This window comes from Chaetodon trifascialis, chromosome 3, assembly GCF_039877785.1.
Source record: "Chaetodon trifascialis isolate fChaTrf1 chromosome 3, fChaTrf1.hap1, whole genome shotgun sequence".
Taxonomy (NCBI): Eukaryota; Metazoa; Chordata; class Actinopteri; order Chaetodontiformes; family Chaetodontidae; genus Chaetodon; species Chaetodon trifascialis.
This window is the reverse complement of record NC_092058.1, coordinates 172,501-189,546: the sequence shown is the minus strand read 5'-3', so window position 1 is coordinate 189,546 and position 17,046 is coordinate 172,501. Positions and strand designations below refer to the sequence as shown.

At 46.8% G+C, this 17,046-nt stretch overlaps 2 protein-coding genes across 3 annotated transcripts; both read right to left on the bottom strand.

Annotated features, from left to right (window-relative positions):
- Nucleotides 1-1,579: 1,579 nt before the first annotated feature.
- Nucleotides 1,580-3,940, bottom strand: LOC139328923 (regulator of G-protein signaling 9-binding protein). The gene is made up of 4 exons (XM_070959002.1): nucleotides 3,730-3,940; nucleotides 3,376-3,579; nucleotides 2,315-2,457; nucleotides 1,580-2,171 (listed from the first exon to the last, which is right to left on the bottom strand). The coding sequence occupies exons 1-4, from the start codon at nucleotides 3,929-3,931 to the stop codon at nucleotides 1,998-2,000; spliced, it is 723 nt and encodes a 240-aa protein (XP_070815103.1). The 5' UTR covers nucleotides 3,932-3,940; the 3' UTR covers nucleotides 1,580-1,997.
- Nucleotides 3,941-7,154: 3,214 nt separating this feature from the next.
- On the bottom strand, nucleotides 7,155-12,791 carry LOC139328922 (E3 ubiquitin-protein ligase RNF182). 2 transcript variants are annotated; one of them, XM_070959000.1, is made up of 7 exons: nucleotides 12,652-12,791; nucleotides 12,378-12,506; nucleotides 9,500-9,653; nucleotides 8,224-8,291; nucleotides 7,995-8,106; nucleotides 7,633-7,862; nucleotides 7,155-7,546 (listed from the first exon to the last, which is right to left on the bottom strand). In XM_070959000.1, exons 2-7 carry the CDS (start codon nucleotides 12,438-12,440, stop codon nucleotides 7,364-7,366), a joined length of 810 nt encoding a protein of 269 aa, XP_070815101.1. In that variant the 5' UTR covers nucleotides 12,441-12,506; nucleotides 12,652-12,791; the 3' UTR covers nucleotides 7,155-7,363. The 2 variants fall into 2 exon arrangements, with proteins under 2 accessions (XP_070815101.1, XP_070815102.1); XM_070959001.1 differs by having other exon boundaries at nucleotides 7,633-7,859.
- Between the last annotated feature and the right edge of the window lie 4,255 nt (nucleotides 12,792-17,046).

Sequence of the window (17,046 nt, the reverse complement as noted above, 5' to 3'; positions counted from 1 at the left end):
CAGTTTTGTACAAATTTGGTAACAAGAAGTTGCTGGTCATATCCAGGTCTTTATGTCCTTACGACACCCTTAAAGTTTAGTTAACTGACTGGTTTCATCTGGCTTCATTGATAAGATTTAAGATTTACTTGATCACAGCACACATGCTACACACACGCCATGCTTAGTGAAATTATTTCTCTGCATTTGCCCGTCCTGGTCGTCCTTCCTCCGTGGCAGACCAGGAGCGGTGGGCTGCCAGCCGACAGTGGCGCCCGGGGACCCAGTTCCTTTGTCGCCATTGGTCAGGTCAGGTGGTGACCTTCTTCCATGTTTTTAGTGTTTTTTTTTTTTTTTTTTCACAAGGTAGGTTTTCAACCATCTAAGTTCAATTTCTTTAATACCAGCCAAGTGTTCTAGTCTCTGTAACAAGATGTGATGGTCAGTGTTTAATGCAGCACTAAGATTTAATAAGAAGGTCATTAGTCATTTTAACCAATGCTGTCTCTGTGCTGTGATGCTGGAAATCCTCAAATAAACTATTGTTGTGTAGAAAGTCTGATTAGCAACTGCTTTCTCAAGAATTTTTGAGAGAAAGGGAAGGTTGGATATCAGTCTATAGTTGGCTAAAACCCCTGGATCAAGAGTCGGCTTTTTTAAGAAGAGGTTTTATCTCAGCTACTTTAAATAACTGGTACATAGCCTGTTGATAAAGACAGATTGATCATGTCTAATAAAGAAGTGCTGATTGTGGGTAAAGCTTCTTAAAGCAGCCCAGATAGGATGAGGTCTGAGAGACAGGTTGATGGTTTAGATGAAGAACTTGTTGAAGTTAGTTGGTGAAGGTCGATGGGAGAAAAACAGTCTAAATATATGACAGCTTTAACAGCCGTTTCCAGGGTTTCTGTGTTTGAAGATAAATCAGTGCCAGTTGAGGTGAGCCATCTGGTTCCTCAGTGGGTGGGAGGGTTTATTTAAACCTCACATTCTCACCTGACTTCTCTTAAGTAACAGCTTCAGGATGAAGTTTTCCTCAGAGATCTGACCTAATTGAATCTTTGAATAGAAGTTTGGAAAGGACTCATGCTGTTTGGACAGAAAAGCTGGATGTTGATTCATCAGATGAAATGTCATAAATGAAAGCAGTTCAAGAATGGTGTTGGTCGAATATTAATTCAGTTGCATTTGAGGATTCTTAATACCTGATGTTGAACCTCTGAAAGTCTGAATATTTGATTTTCAGTCTGATTGTTGATTCTTGAATTGAATTTCTTTTGTTTGAACAGGTCCAGCAGTCGCGTCTGATCAGTTGATTTATTTGCAGCGGATCTGATGTCTGGACGTTGAACCATAAAAACTGTCAGGTTGATCATGTATAGTCTATAAAGTGTTTTCATAGTCTGCCTGCTGCACAGAAGAACTTTATTCAAGCAACAGTTGTGACAGGCTGAGTTCAAGCTGAATAAACTGAAGGGTTTCAGTGACTTCCTGTATAGACTCATTTCTGGCTGCAGTTTGTGGGTGAAACGGATCTCCACCAGGTCTGTTAATGCATTTGCTGCCAAAGTCAAATGTATGAAGAACTGAACTGACAAAGTTAAACTACTGAAGTGAGATTTATTTATAATGTGCACACTGACCAGATGACTTCTTATTCATCTAAATAACGCCTGCTTTTATTTTGACAGAGCTGAATTTCAGTGTGAATCATACGACAGAATTCCCAGAAAAATATTAGATTTTCAGGAAAAAGTTGTGATGTTACAATGAAAAAAATTTTAAAATCAGCATATTTCAATATTATGTTTTGTGTTGTGTTTTGGAAACACTTTCTGTGAAGACCACATCTATAGTGTGTTTTGGGGCCATTCATAGTGGAAAAAAAAAGAATTCATAATGACTCCACTCAAAAACACACGGCGCTTTCTGATGCACTAAACCAACAGCCATGAAACGTTATCGATGTGTCTGTGAGCGTCCTGACGAGTTATGAACTAGACATGAACAGACCTCCTCTGCTAGACACAGCTCAGTCTACAGCATGACGGTTGGCAGCAGGCAGCCATCATGTTGCTAGAGACAACTTCGACCTCCATCAGGTCCTCCAAGCTGTCGTCCGGCTCATCCAGCTCACCTTGAGCTTCAGCCCATGCAGGCTGAGTTGCCTCCACCGACCAGAACGCCACAGGAACCTGCAGAACACCGACAAGTTCAAATAAAACACGGCAGGATGCTTCCACCAGGTACAAGACACCTTCATCAGGTACCAGACGTGGATACAAGATAGTCCCCCCAGACACTCCCCCTACATACAAGGCACTCCCATCGGATTCACCTTCAGCTGCATCTCACTCAGCATAGCCTCCAATCCTGCAATGTGATTGATCAGATCTGGGCTTGGCTCCTCCTCTAAGGTGATCCATGGCGCTTGGACCGAAGCCACTCGAGCTGCCACACCCACCATGCCATCAATACATCCTGGAGAGGGAGGGAGAGAGACAGACAGGTAAGAGGTTAGAGGTCAAACACATTAGAAAATCAGCTGGACTCCACCGATCTGTTTCTTTGAAGAACACAGCAACATATGTTCTTTTATAGATCCTTGTGGAGTGTCCATGACTTCTTGAATTAGTTCCCGTGGTTCTAAACAAGGTAGTAAGCGTCTTTCAGAAAGAAAAAGGAGGAGCCTACAGGAGGTTTAATGTGGGGTAAGCCTTTCTGGAGAAAGATCATTGATATTTGAACTCAACACGAACAACACTCCTCGGCTCAGTGCTCCTTCAGAAGCGATGAACCCAAAATTCATGGACGCACAGTGAAGGTAGAGCGAGGATGAGATGGTTTCCCCGGACCAGCCCACTCGCATCCTTCCTGCTGCTGCAGCTAATGTCATAACAGCATATCTTTGCAAACTAGTGTCAGCTGAATGTCTGAGGACAAGTAATTCCACTTTACCTGACACAAAAATCACAAACCCACATATCAAGCAGAAAGATCGTAAGCTCCACATCTGAGCTCATGTGGTTAACATTCGTCCTGTCTGATCATAACGTCTCACCTTCTCTTTGGCTTTTTTTTTCAGCCATCTCGCCTTCTTCACAAGGTGATTCCATGTTCCTGTCCTCATCACTAACCCCATCTCACCTCCCCTTCCTACTGTCCTGTGCACAAGCACGAACGCCACTGGTTTCTGATTGGCTGGAGTAGTGTTGTGTGACTCAGTCTGAGTTTATAGAGCACACACACACAGAACAGACAGCAGACCACGAGAAAATATTCATTGAATTCGAAGTGTATTCGATTGGAATGGCTGACCGCAGGCCGGAAGCTGAGGAGCCACATGGCTCAGCCAATCACAGAGCGTCCACAGACAGGAGGCTGAAGGCATCAGCTCACCTGTGTTGACCAATGAGCGTCTGTCATAGCGCTGGGTTAGAGGAAAGTGTCCAAGCAGATCGCAGGCCTTACGCAGGTCAGACAGGAAGTTCTCTAACGCTGACAGGAAGAGAACCCAAAGACGCTCTGACACCTGTCTGTCCTCCACAACTGTGGGAACGGAGTCACTGTCGGACAGCAGACGGACCAGACGCTGGGACAGACCTGACAGACAGACAGGCAGACGGGTCAGAGACAGACAGATTTACAAAAAGACAGACAGGCGAGAGACAGACAAACAGAGATACAGGAGAGAGGCACAAAGGTGAGAGATGGACAGACAGGTGAGAGACAGACAGGTGCAGGTCTTTGTACCGCTGCAGATTCGATGTGCGAGCGCTCTCATCTCATCCATCTCGTCTCGCAGGAAGCTGCAGTCGGCTGAGCTGCCAAGCGATGCCGCCAGCTGCTGGAAACAGGAAGTGACCCGACTGAGGGCTTCCTGAGCGCGCTCACACTCACCCTGCTGCCGCCGCCGCGCCGTCAGCTCGTCCACCGAACGACGCCAACGACTCATGGTGTGGTCACCCACCTGCTAGGGAGAAGGGCAGGTGAGGAGGGTCAGGTCTGGGGTCCGTTGATGTTAGTGCTGTTGATGAGTTCATAAACCACCAGGACTCAATAAGCTCTGTGATCTCTTATGGAATCTTTGATTCAGGATCTCTGAGATCGTCTCTTCGGCTTTTCTGATGTCTGCAAAGAAGAATAAAGTGCTGACGTAAACAAATGCAGAAACGGAGTAACTGAGCGAGCTCAACTTAAACCTTCCAGAAAACAAAGATGGCCACCTGCCGGCTACCTGGAGAGGAAACACAGTCACAACCCAAGAAAGGGGTTCAAACCTTTTTCATCTGACCCCCGGTGGTGGTCAGTGGAGGTTTCAGTTATTTATTGTTCATCAGATGGAATATTCCTTCATCCGGATGGCTCAGAGAGTCTTCAAAGATCCTGAAAGCCCAGACAGACAGATGGACGGACGGACGGACGGACGGAGTGTTTTCATACATCGCTGGTTAATAATGGTCCAGATAAACTGACGTGACTGATGTCAGCAGAGACATGAGAAACTAAAAATCTGGAGCTCAGCTGAATTCATTCATGTGATTGGTTGTGGTTGATGTTGAGCTGCATGTTTAAACAAGGTACAAAAATTCATTACATTGATTTCAATGTAAGTTTTAATAGCAGACAAACAGCCATCTAACGAAGTAGAGTAGGACTGAAAATCAAAACGTAACAGAGGCTCATTCCAAATTTGGGGTTAGAAATGGATAAATAATGGATTATATGCACAAGTTAAGAGATTTCAAGGTGTAAAAAAAAAAAGCCAAACAGCTAAAAACAAACATTCTACCTTCAAAGCAAATCATTTCATTCAGTGACTTGCTGGAGGAGGAAAACCCAAAAGTTGTTTTAATAATGGCTCATTGCTAACCAGCAAAGCGTCAGTCAATGATTTAATATCCACCAAGAAAACATTCATAACAACTACCAAACTACAGTGACTTCTTAAACAGCATTATTAACGTTATATTAAATATTAGACATTAGTTTTTGTTCAAACTGCGACTTCACCGTAGTGCCGATGTAAAGCTTTGAAATCGTATCAGCAATATAAACAATACATTCATATATTGTGTATTATATAATCACGTCACGATGAGAGAAAAGGTTGGTGTTTCTTCCAGTGATGGAAGCTTTGGCTTGATTTCAGGAGATAAACTGAACTCCAAACATTTCTGTTCTGTTTAAAACAGCTTCGGTGAGCTCAATAGGAAGTATTTCAAGTTTCAAATGAGAGAATCAAACCAGTCTGTCGTCCTACCTGCCGCTGATCACGACTACATCCACCTTCTTCTTCTGTTGTGGTGCAGGACTGTGCAGCTTTAGACAGGTTTCCACAAACACTCTTCACCTCCCTCCTCTCAGAGGACCATTGGTGCTTTTAATTAATGCTGGGAGGCCAGCTGAGACCTGAATCCTCGAAGCTCCCGGGAGACTCTTTATTTCACCCTCAGCCCCCCCTCGCGGGCAAACCTCTCTGTCAGGGATTCGCCTGTCCAGGTAGACTGCGTCATATCAGGGTTATTCATAGACAGAAGGATCAGGTCTTCTGTCGCTGCTGTAATCTTTTCTATCCAGGAAAACAGTCGTCACTGTTGCCACATTGAAGAGGTTTGTCAGTATCGAGCATTGTTCTGTAGCCTGACAACAATTTCACCTTCAATGCAGACTCACCACAGGTGTTCGCAGGTGAGCTTGACAGACAAACTGCCTGAAACCAGTTTGATTCTGTCCTGAAGATGCAGTGCTGACATTTCAAGCAGTCAGTCACATTGAGATAAATTGCTAAAGCAGAGACATGAGCCTGAAGGCTAAGGGTAGCCTTCAGCCTGTAGTTCAGCAGTAAATTAATAACAATAGCAATAGAAATAGTTTCGGTATTAAACGTTAAGACCTGCGATCGACTGGCGACCGGTCCAGGGTGTACCCCGCCTCTCACCCGTTGACGGCTGGGATAGGCTCCAGCACCCCCCGCAACCCCCGAAAGGGATACGTGGTATAGAAAATGGAATGAAATCAGTAATGTGTCAGTGCTTCAGTAGTTTATTTGATGTTATAAAGCTTCATCACTGAAACAAATGGAACAGGTCATTCACATGCTCCGCCCACCTCACAGACAGGAAGTGACACAACAGCTGCTGCGGGTCACCTGATCGTCTTCCTCCACATCACGATTCATGAATTAAACACAAAACCAAACTTAAAGGAACAGTCCAATATTGACTAACTCATCTTGTTCTGCTGAACTAGCTTAGCATAAAGACTGGAAGCGGAGGGAAGCTGTTAGCCTAGCTCCATCAAAAGACAACGCTGTATGTGTTTACTGACCACGTGCGTGAACAGAAATGTAAAATTAAAGGTGCGTGTAAACTGAACCTGTGGCTGATCTGAAGAACATGACAGACCCAGCGTGGCACATTCAGTCCAACAAACACAAGTATCATCACGAGCTGCAGCTGCACCGTTAGCCACAAAGATGGCCGTCAGTGTTGGAGGTCATATCTTACGTCTCTGTAACATCTGCATGTTTTGGTTATTATGTAGAAAACCAGCAACAGCCACACCACAAGCTCATGTCAAAGCACCTGAAACAGTTTTCTGGAGATGATTTCACAGACGAATGTGTTCATGTCGCTTCATCCGCACTGTAATCTGGATTATGTACACGTCCATATGAGGAACGTGAACAGAAGAGTCCCAATAAATTAGAACCTTACAATCCGGAGAATCAACTCAGCTCTTTCAAGAAGAATCAGTTTTGTTTCTGGTTTCACTTGTTAAACTAGTACAGATCCAAATACAGAACACAACAAAAGCTCATTTAGACTTTCTTTTGGTTTATTTGGAATAATGTCTGAACACTTCTGTAGGTCAGCGGACTTTAATGGAGCTAAACTAACAGTTTCCTTCTGCTTCCAGTCTTTGTGCTAAGCTAGGCTAACAGTCTTTGAACTCCCTGTGTACCGTGACACCTGACTGTGGACAAAACAGACAACAGGAGGACTGAATGAATATCAGAGTGGACAAAAAGAAGTTACAAATTCACACATATTAAACAATGACACGTTTTCTTCCCAACATGGTTGATCGGTATTATTTAAAGTCCCTGTCAGTCTACAGCTGCTTCTCTGATTGGCTAACAGGTGTCCTGTGACACCAGCTGACAGTCCTGTTGCTTCTGAATATAAAATAAATGAGGCTCTTCCTCTTCTCTGTGAAGATGTCGTCATCACCTGGTCCTGGTCTGATTGGCTATATCTTCAGGTGGGAGGGTCATTGAAGTGTGTGATGGCCCATGCTGCTCTGCGATTGGTTTAACTCTTGTCGTTCTTGTGATTCTCACCACTGTCACAGCCGCTGTATCTGGGTTCTGGTGTCGCCGTCGTCACGGCAGCGTGTGTGTGCGTGCGGCGAGCGCCTCCATCAGCTCGTGACACAAACACTGACAGAAACCGTAGAGGACGAGCAGCAGCAGCGTGGAGGGGACCAGACTGACCAGGACCACGCCCAGCCACAGCTGGCCAATCATTAGCAGGTAAATCCCCAGAGGCAGAGAGCTGAAGTACACCTGTCCAAACCACATCAGAGACACACCTGTCAGCTTGTCTGTCTCTACATGCCGCTAACGGTTTGACTGGTTTACAGTGTACTGACCAGGCAGAGCGCCCCCAGCAGGCAGCGGGGGAAGCTGCGGGACGTCCAGGCGCGACACTTCTGAGCTGGTGGGTTGCAGGGCAGTGAGTCCAGACTGGGGGGGCGGTACAGACCCACCACATTGAGCATGCTCAGTGAGTCCGAGGATGGAGACTCCTCAGGGAGCTCCATGATGGTGATGACCAGACAGTCTGAGGAGCGGTGAGACGACTCCATGCCTCCTCCTCCTCCTGACAGACAGACAGACAGGGAGACAGGGAGACAGACAGACAGGGAGACGGGGAGACAGAAACTCCACAGACTGTCTCACTCACAAATAAAAACATGAATGTTTCAAAAATACAGTTGTTGCTCCGTTTTACCGGCCAAACTGTTGGGATTCAGCACCACCTCCCCGCCACCTCCTCCTCGGCGGGCTTGGTCCTGACACGACAGAACAGCCAGGATGTGTCTGTCGTCCTCCATCAACCACACCTGAAGAAGAAGAAGGCAGAGACAGGAAGACAATTTGACTTAAGTCTGTCAACTCTGACACCTGGTCAGGACGGAAAAGGGCAGAATTTCCTCATTGTTAGAGAAATAAAGTCTCACCTCTTCATCGGGGACATGGGTCTCGTGGCGACAGAAAGGACAGCTGATGACTGAGGGTGAGGACTCTCCTGAAAACCAATCAGAAGAGAGTCACATGACACACAGGTAATGATGTCAGAATCATGGCATCAGTGTCAGACTGGTAATACTGGTTAACTGTGGATGTGATTGGCTAAAATCACACTGGACGGACAGAGTCGAGTGGACATTAACGTTTCATGCTTTATGACAATTCGGCAGAATGCTGCCATCTGATTGGTCTGTTAAAATCAAATCTCAGGCCTGCAGTTCAGCTCGGCATCAGTCCATCTTTCCAGTCTTAACTACAGGCTTAGCAGGGTCGAACCAAAGATGAACCAGTGATCGCAGAGCCCAAAGGCTGCAGGGGGGACAGCGGGGGGGACAGCAGGGCGACGTTTGTGCGTCCTTTAATCTTGTGCAGCACTGGTCTAGTGTCTTACTGTCCCTGGTGGGACACTTTATGTGCTGTCTTATTTTGGCTGTTCGTGGCTCAGATTCAGCAGAGAGTCTGGAGGTTTCAGCTCCAAGTTAGTTACCTGCTCGGCCAGGTGTGTGACTCACTAACAGGCCTGAGGTGGGACGTAAACACAGACCAGAATAATCGATGGGAACTCCTGCAGTGAATAAAAGGCTTTACAGTTTATGAATGCACGATTTCTTCAACATCTGCACACCAAACGTCGTTCATGTGGAAGCACATCCCTCCCCAGCGCTCCTCATGCTTGGAAAAGGTGAAATCCGGGCACGTGTAACACAGCATCAGGTGTGCGGTTTAAATAAAGCACAGGGCTGCAGATCTGTTCCGTTCAGGAGCAGCAGTTCGTCCATTTGTCAGACAGCGGACATTGGACTGATGTCTCATCTGAACGAGTACTCCGTCTGCGTCTCCTGTGCATCCAAAACAGAGCCGCTGCTCCTCCAACGAGAAGTTCAGAAAAGCTTTCCGGCTCCATGAAGAGTGGACAGAAAGTCTAAACCGTGGATGTACCGACGTCACACAGTTCCTCTGACTGTACTGAATCAGAGGACGGCTCGAAGCACGACAGACAAAAACAAAGAAAGTCCTCGAGAGCGTAGTACCTGAGGCAGCCATGCACGTCGCCATCTTGGATCTATATCCAGATTTAAGTACAGTGTGTGTCTACAAGCTGAATATGGAAATGTGCTTAAGTCAACTCTTAAGTCCTCCTCTTTGTGGCATCTGACTGTCAAGTCCAGTTCAAGTAAGTACTCTTTACCTGGTAGGTAAACTCACCTATGTCGACCATCTTCTTCAGACACTTGGCACAGACTCGGTGCAGACAGCCCAGCAGTTTGGGTTTCCGGCTGCGAGTATCATAGCGGTTGTAGCAGATTTTACACTCTAGTTCCTCCAGAGTGTAAACCAGAGACTGAGCCCAGGTCTGCACCTGAACGCAGCACAGCAATCCATTAACAGACCTGAACGCAGCACACGGAATTAGTTTCCAAGTATATTGTTTTTTCTTGCTGCATGGAAAATGGCTGACATGATAGAATTGTGTTCATAAATTTAGAAATAAATTTAGATTTACCAAAAAGACAGATTTCCAATTCTAAAAAACACTGACTGACGTAAATAAAAACAGAATGTAATGATTATCACATCCTCTTCCGTCGATATTCAACTGAATACAGTTCAAAGACACTTCATTTTTTTTAATGTTCAAACTGATAAACTTTATCGTCCTTTGTAAATATACAGTAATGAGTCTGACATGTGGGGCAACAGAAAACTGGGAAAGTTGTGGAATGTTCAAAAAACACCTGCCTGGAACGTTCCACAGGTAAACAGGTTCATTCGTAATAATAACAATGTGTTAGAGATTCTGCAGCCTCTGCAGGTCAGGGTCAGTGTTAGCGTCAGGGTCAGCGTCAGCGTCAGCGTCAGCGTCAGGGTCAGGGTCAGCGTCAGGGTCAGGGTCAGGGTCAGGGTCAGGGTCAGCATCTTGAGTCAGCGTCAGGGTCAGTGTTAGCGTCAGGGTCAGCGTCAGCGTCAGGGTCAGGGTCAGCGTCAGCGTCAGCGTCAGGGTCAGTGTCAGGGTCAGGGTCAGGGTCAGCATCTTGAGTCAGCGTCAGGGTCAGTGTTAGCGTCAGGGTCAGCGTCAGCGTCAGGGTCAGGGTCAGCGTCAGCGTCAGCGTCAGGGTCAGGGTCAGGGTCAGCGTCAGCGTCTTGAGTCAGGGTCAGGGTCAGGGTCTTGAGTCAGGGTCAGGGTCAGCGTCAGGGTCAGGGTCAGGGTCAGCGTCAGGGTCAGCGTTAGCGTCAGGGTCAGTGTTAGCGTCAGGGTCAGCGTCAGCGTCAGGGTCAGGGTCAGCGTCAGCGTCAGCGTCAGGGTCAGTGTTAGCGTCAGGGTCAGTGTTAGCGTCAGGGTCAGCGTCAGCGTCAGCGTCAGGGTCAGGGTCAGGGTCAGCGTCAGCGTCAGCGTCAGCGTCAGGGTCAGTGTTAGCGTCAGCGTCAGCGTCAAGGTCAGGGTCAGTGTCAGTGTCAGCGTCTTGAGTCAGGGTCAGGGTCAGGGTCTTGAGTCAGAGTCAGGGTCAGGGTCAGCGTCAGTGTCAGCATCAGCGTCAGCGTCAGCGTCAGCGTCAGGGTCTTGAGTCAGGGTCAGGGTCAGCGTCTTGAGTCAGAGTCAGGGTCAGGGTCAGCGTCAGTGTCAGCATCAGCGTCAGCGTCAGGGTCTTGAGTCAGGGTCAGGGTCAGGGTCTTGAGTCAGGGTCAGCGTCAGCGTCTTGAGTCAGGGTCAGGGTCAGGGTCAGCGTCAGTGTCAGCATCAGCATCAGCATCAGCGTCAGCATCTTGAGTCAGGGTCAGGGTCAGCGTCAGCGTCTTGAGTCAGGGTCAGCGTCAGTGTCAGCATCAGCATCAGCGTCAGCATCTTGAGTCAGGGTCAGGGTCAGCGTCAGGGTCTTGAGTCAGGGTCAGGGTTAAGATTGAGGTGCTTGGACTCCGGAACGGAGCAGAGTGCGGTCCGAGGATCTGAGGCTCTGCTCTGGTTTCATAATTTTGTTTGTAATTCTGTTTTACACGTCATGTACAAACATATCTCCTGTGAACCAGCAGGGTCACACAGCTGCAGTGTCACAGTCTCATGAACAACTCTTACAGTTTCATACATGTGAACATAAATGACTCGTTCATACAAGAGAAACGAACAATTAAAGCTTAAGTCCAATCTACGGTGGCCCCTGGGAGTCAAAACAAAACATTTCACAAAGCTGCCTGACTTGGTGACGGGGGGCTGTGGTGGATGAACGGGGTAAACACTTGATCTTCACCCTGAACGTTCGGGTTCAGGTCCAGTATGAGTCAGTTTTGACTTCCAGTTGACTAAATGTTTCCAGTTTTCAGTGGAAGTTTGTTTGGTTTTGGACGACAACAAGACAACAACACTTTCCACACAACTGACACTTTCCACACGTCCATTCCTTCATTCAGTGAAAGTCAGATCCAGAGCTGAGTGAGGAGGACACGGACAGAGCAGCAAAGACAAACCAAGAAATACACACACTTCTGTCAGAATGCAGTATACTGCATTCAAGCTGCTCAGCAGGGTGACAGTGTCTCTCCGTCTCTCTGTGTCCACACAGGCAGCACAGACAGTTACTATGGTTACAGGGATGCTCTGATTCCCCACCAGAGGTTTATAGGTCAGTATGATGTGAAAACATTAATGTCACTGTCCCTTAGTCCTGAACTCCAGTCACATAAGATAAGATAAGATAAGATAAGATAAGATAAGATAAGATAAGATAAGATAGACAGAATTCCACATTTTTGGTTTTCATTCAGCTTTGCTGACACGCTGCAGGAGAAAATCTGACAGCTTCATGAGAGCATGGCGGTTTACTGTGAAACAACCCCAACCCTCAAACAAGGATTGTTATTGTGATTTATTAAATTCAACACAGGTGTCACAACAAACAACGTCAACAAACGCCACCTGAGGAAGGTCACCTGAGGAAGGCCACCTGAGGTCACCCTCTGCTTCTTGATTTTGGTATTTCTTTTGTCAGAACATCAAAAACCAGCAAAGTCACATTTTCTACTGTTGAACAGGTCACAACCTGCAAGATGGCGGCCCTGACAGCCTGCAGTGAGGCCTGATGGGAAATCTCACCTTTCCTTCCATCTCCCGACCATGCTCCGCCTCTTTCAGGTGGCTCATCCTGTTGGCTGTCATCTTCACAGGAACCAGGGGGCAGGACAGTGTGGGTGGGGCTTAAGTCAACCTGTGGCTGTCACCTGGCTATGACAGAGTAAAAGTACTCTAATCAATACAAGAAACAGTACCACAGAGTAAAAGTACTCTTATCAGAAAACCACTACACGTTGTCATGTTGTGTGATTGGTCAGTTGTCTTCCACAGAGATGAAACAGCAGGTATGATGTACCTGACTCCAGATCACCTGATCAGTCTGACAGTCTGAGAGGACGTCCATCTGTCCAACCAGGAGACCAGATCTACAGACAGACAGGTGAGACAGGCAGACCAGACAGACAGTTTCTTCCTGAACTCACTGGCTCATGAAGCTGATTCTGAAATAAAACACACTCACACACACTTTCTCTCACACTCTTTCTCTCTCTCTCTCTCTCACACACACACACACACACACACACACACACACACACACACACACACACACACACACACACACACACAGTGTGCTGAGTGTATTTATAGACTGCAGCAGCTGTTATGTAACTGGCGGAGGGGACACTGACACTATCAGCCAATCAGATGAGTCAGCTGTGATCACATGGTGAACAGTAACAGTGCGATCAGCTGATTCGCTGAGCAGAGACGAAGAATCTTTCACTGACTTTAACTGAAAGTCAGAAACAGTCACAGACTTCAGGTCCTCAGTCGGACGACCTGCACTCGTCTTCATGAAGACTGAAGCTAGTTGTGCTTCTGTTCCACCTTAAAAGAACCGCTTCAGAATCATTTGATGAACGACGCCTCTTTCTTTCCCGCTCGGCGCCCTGAATGCCTGTTTGTGAACTAGGAGTTGGGTTAGTGGGTATGATCTCCCACGGGAGGCGTGCAATGCTTCACGGCACAACATCACACCGTCCGCCAGCCACCTGCTGGCAGAGAGCGGCGTCAGGATGGGATCCCGGCTCGGCAGCCTCTGTGGACATCATGAGGCGAAGATGCCGAAGAGGAATTTGACAGAGGACGCTTAGAAGAGGCAAAGAGAGAGTGAAAGAGCGAGAGGCCGGACAAAGTAAATCTTGGACTGGTTTTTAGTTGTCGACGAGAGTTTAGCGAAATAACATGCTGTGAGACAGACGGCGAGCTGTTGGACTAGTCAGTAGTGTTAGCTGCAAGCTAAGTTCTGTCTTGTGCTGCTGCACCTACTTGATGTTTGGCCGCATTAACAAACTCGTCAACTCACTAGTTTCTGACCATAAGTAACATAAAAAACACAAATGCTTGAGAACAGTTGTCATTTAACATTAACAGGCGAGTCGAGACACGTCGCCGTTCACACCTGTGTCTATCGTGTCTCCCTCCACCTGTCATCAGATTTCCTTACTGCCCACATCAAAGGGCCCTTACACAGTTACAGTGTTACCAGATGAGTTTCACAGCTAGCAGCTAGCTAAGAAAACAAAAAGATTTCAAGATCTAACATACACGTATGGACAATTGAGATTGGCAGGACAAGACGAAAGATGCGTTTTGGTGGTGGTGCGCTGTCTCCAGACAACCACCACGTCCACGGTGATATCTAAGTGCTTCACAAAGACAATCGGAGTTCAGAGAACTTCTAGAAGCACTTGGAGGTACCATGACCTGGAGGAGCGAGAATCTGACTTCTCACATTGATGATGTATTGTTGGCACATTAGTGTTTACACTACTAAAGATATGTGGTCATCCCAGACCACGCCGATCGTTCAGAGTGGTCTGAACGATCGGATCACGATGCCTCTTTGTGGTTATTCACATTTATATTTGTCCACTTATCATCAGAACACCAAGACCTATGTGAACGCCCAGTGTGAGCAGAGTGTAGACACTGTGCGGGCCGGATCACAGAAAATACCTGTTCTCAGGTAAAACAGGTCAACAGAGTCTGAGACAGACAAATCAAGCAGACGTGAAGTCTCATTTTTGATTGTCTCTTTATTACTGTTGTGTTTTCAGGTATTTATTGTCTTTCTATCGAATCTTTGCTGTAGATGTTAAGACATTTAAGCTTATATAACATATGACATTATATTGGTGGCACGGTGGAACGGTGGTAACACTGTCGCCTCACAGCTAGAAGGTCCTGGTTCGATTCCCGCTGTGGGCACTGGGGGTGTGAGTTTGCATGTGTTCACCTGGGGTATCCTCCTTAAAAAAACCCACTAAAAACATGCAAGAAGATCACCACCTGACCAATGGTGATGGAAAGGAACTGGTCCCCGGGCAGCCCACCGCTCCTGGTCTGCTGCGGAGGAAGGACGGACCAAGGATGGGTCAAATGTGGAGAATTCATTTCACAAAGCATGGTATGTGCATGTAATGTGTGGCATGTGATGTAACTATAATAAAAAGTACATTTCTTCTTCTCTTCTTCTAAATAACATCCTGGAAAGCTGCAGACGTTTCAGTGTGTCATACACTCGGTGGAAAATCAAATGCTTTTGCTGGACGTACACTGATGGCGTGCACACACCTGGAGGGATTCCATTCATTCAATATGAAAAACATTTCAAATATTCTTGTCTCCATCAGAAACATGAGAAACAGGCTCGATGATCAGATGACACGTGACTGAAGTCTTCCAGGTGACGTGGACACCAGCTGGAAACTCACGACGTCACGCTGTAATGATTCAACCACGCAGTGGGCGACATTATTTCATTTCTTTATTCTGTAATGTGCACGTGTGTAGATTTCTGAGAAGACGTTTGTGTTGAAAATATGCAAATAGTGTCTCCTTGTATTCGTTTACCTCTTACGGGGATAATACACAAAAATAGATATTGGTTTAAATCAGCGTGTTTTTTAGAGGGAAAATTCAAACGTCATCGAAGCCCTGTGGTGTGTCATGTAGTGTGTCCTGTAGTGTGTCATGTAGTGTGTCATGTAGTGTGTCCTGTAGTGTGTCATGTAGTGTGTCCTGTAGTGTGTCATGTAGTGTGTCCTGTAGTGTCCTGTAGTGTGTCATGTAGTGTGTCCTGTAGTGTCCTGTAGTGTGTCCTATAGTGTGTCCTGTAGTGTGTCCTGTAGTGTGTCACGTAGTGTGTCATTTAGTGTGTCCTGTAGCGTGTCATGTAGTGTGTCCTGTAGTGTCCTGTAGTGTGTCATGTAGTGTGTCCTGTAGTGTCCTGTAGTGTGTCCTATAGTGTGTCCTGTAGTGTGTCATGTAGTGTGTCCTGTAGTGTGTCATGTAGTGTCCTGTAGTGCGTCATGTAGTGTGTCCTGTAGTGCGTCCTGTAGCGTGTCATGTAGCGTGTCCTGTAGCGTGTCATGTAGTGTGTCCTGTAGTGTGTCCTGTAGTGTGTCCTGTAGTGTGTCATGTAGTGTGCCCTGTAGTGTCCTGTAGTGTGTCCTATAGTGTGTCCTGTAGTGTGTCCTATAGTGTGTCATGTAGTGTGTCCTGTAGTGTCCTGTAGTGTGTCATGTAGTGTGTCCTGTAGTGTCCTGTAGTGTGTCCTATAGTGTGTCCTGTAGTGTGTCACGTAGTGTGTCATTTAGTGTGTCCTGTAGTGTGTCATGTAGTGTGTCCTGTAGTGTCCTGTAGTGTGTCCTGTAGTGTGTCATGTAGTGTGTCCTGTAGTGTCCTGTAGTGTGTCCTATAGTGTGTCCTGTAGTGTGTCCTGTAGTGTGTCATGTAGTGTGTCCTGTAGTGCGTCATGTAGTGCGTCCTGTAGTGCGTCCTGTAGCGTGTCCTGTAGCGTGTCCTGTAGCGTGTCATGTAGCGTGTCCTGTAGCGTGTCCTGTAGCGTGCCCTGTGGTGTGTCATGTAGTGTGTCCTGTAGTGTGTCATGTAGTGTGTCATGTAGTCTGGCCTGTAGTGTGTCATGTAGTGTGTCCTGTAGTGTGTCATGTAGTGTGTCATGTAGTGTGTCCTGTAGTGTGTCATGTAGTGTGTCATGTAGTCTGTCCTGTAGTGTGTCATGTAGTGTGTCCTGTAGTGCGTCATGTAGTGCGTCATGTAGTGTGTCCTATAGTATGTCCTGTAGTATGTCCTGTAGTGTGTCCTGTAGTGTGTCACGTAGTGTGTCATTTAGTGTGTCCTGTAGTGTGTCATGTAGTGTGTCCTGTAGTGTCCTGTAGTGTGTCCTGTAGTGTGTCATGTAGTGTGTCCTGTAGTGTCCTGTAGTGTGTCCTATAGTGTGTCCTGTAGTGTGTCATGTAGTGTGTCCTGTAGTGTGTCATGTAGTGTCCTGTAGTGCGTCATGTAGTGCGTCCTGTAGTGTGTCCTGTAGCGTGTCATGTAGCGTGTCCTGTAGCGTGTCATGTAGTGTGTCCTGTAGTGTGTCCTGTAGTGTGTCATGTAGTGTGCCCTGTAGTGTCCTGTAGTGTGTCCTATAGTGTGTCCTGTAGTGTGTCCTATAGTGTGTCATGTAGTGTGTCCTGTAGTGTGTCATGTAGTGTGTCATGTAGTCTGGCCTGTAGTGTGTCATGTAGTGTGTCCTGTAGTGTGTCATGTAGTGTGTCCTGTAGTGTCCTGTAGTGTGTCATGTAGTGTGTCCTGTAGTGTCCTGTAGTGTGTCCTGTAGTGTGTCCTGTAGTGTGTCACGTAGTGTGTCATTTAGTGTGTCCTGTAGTGTGTCATGTAG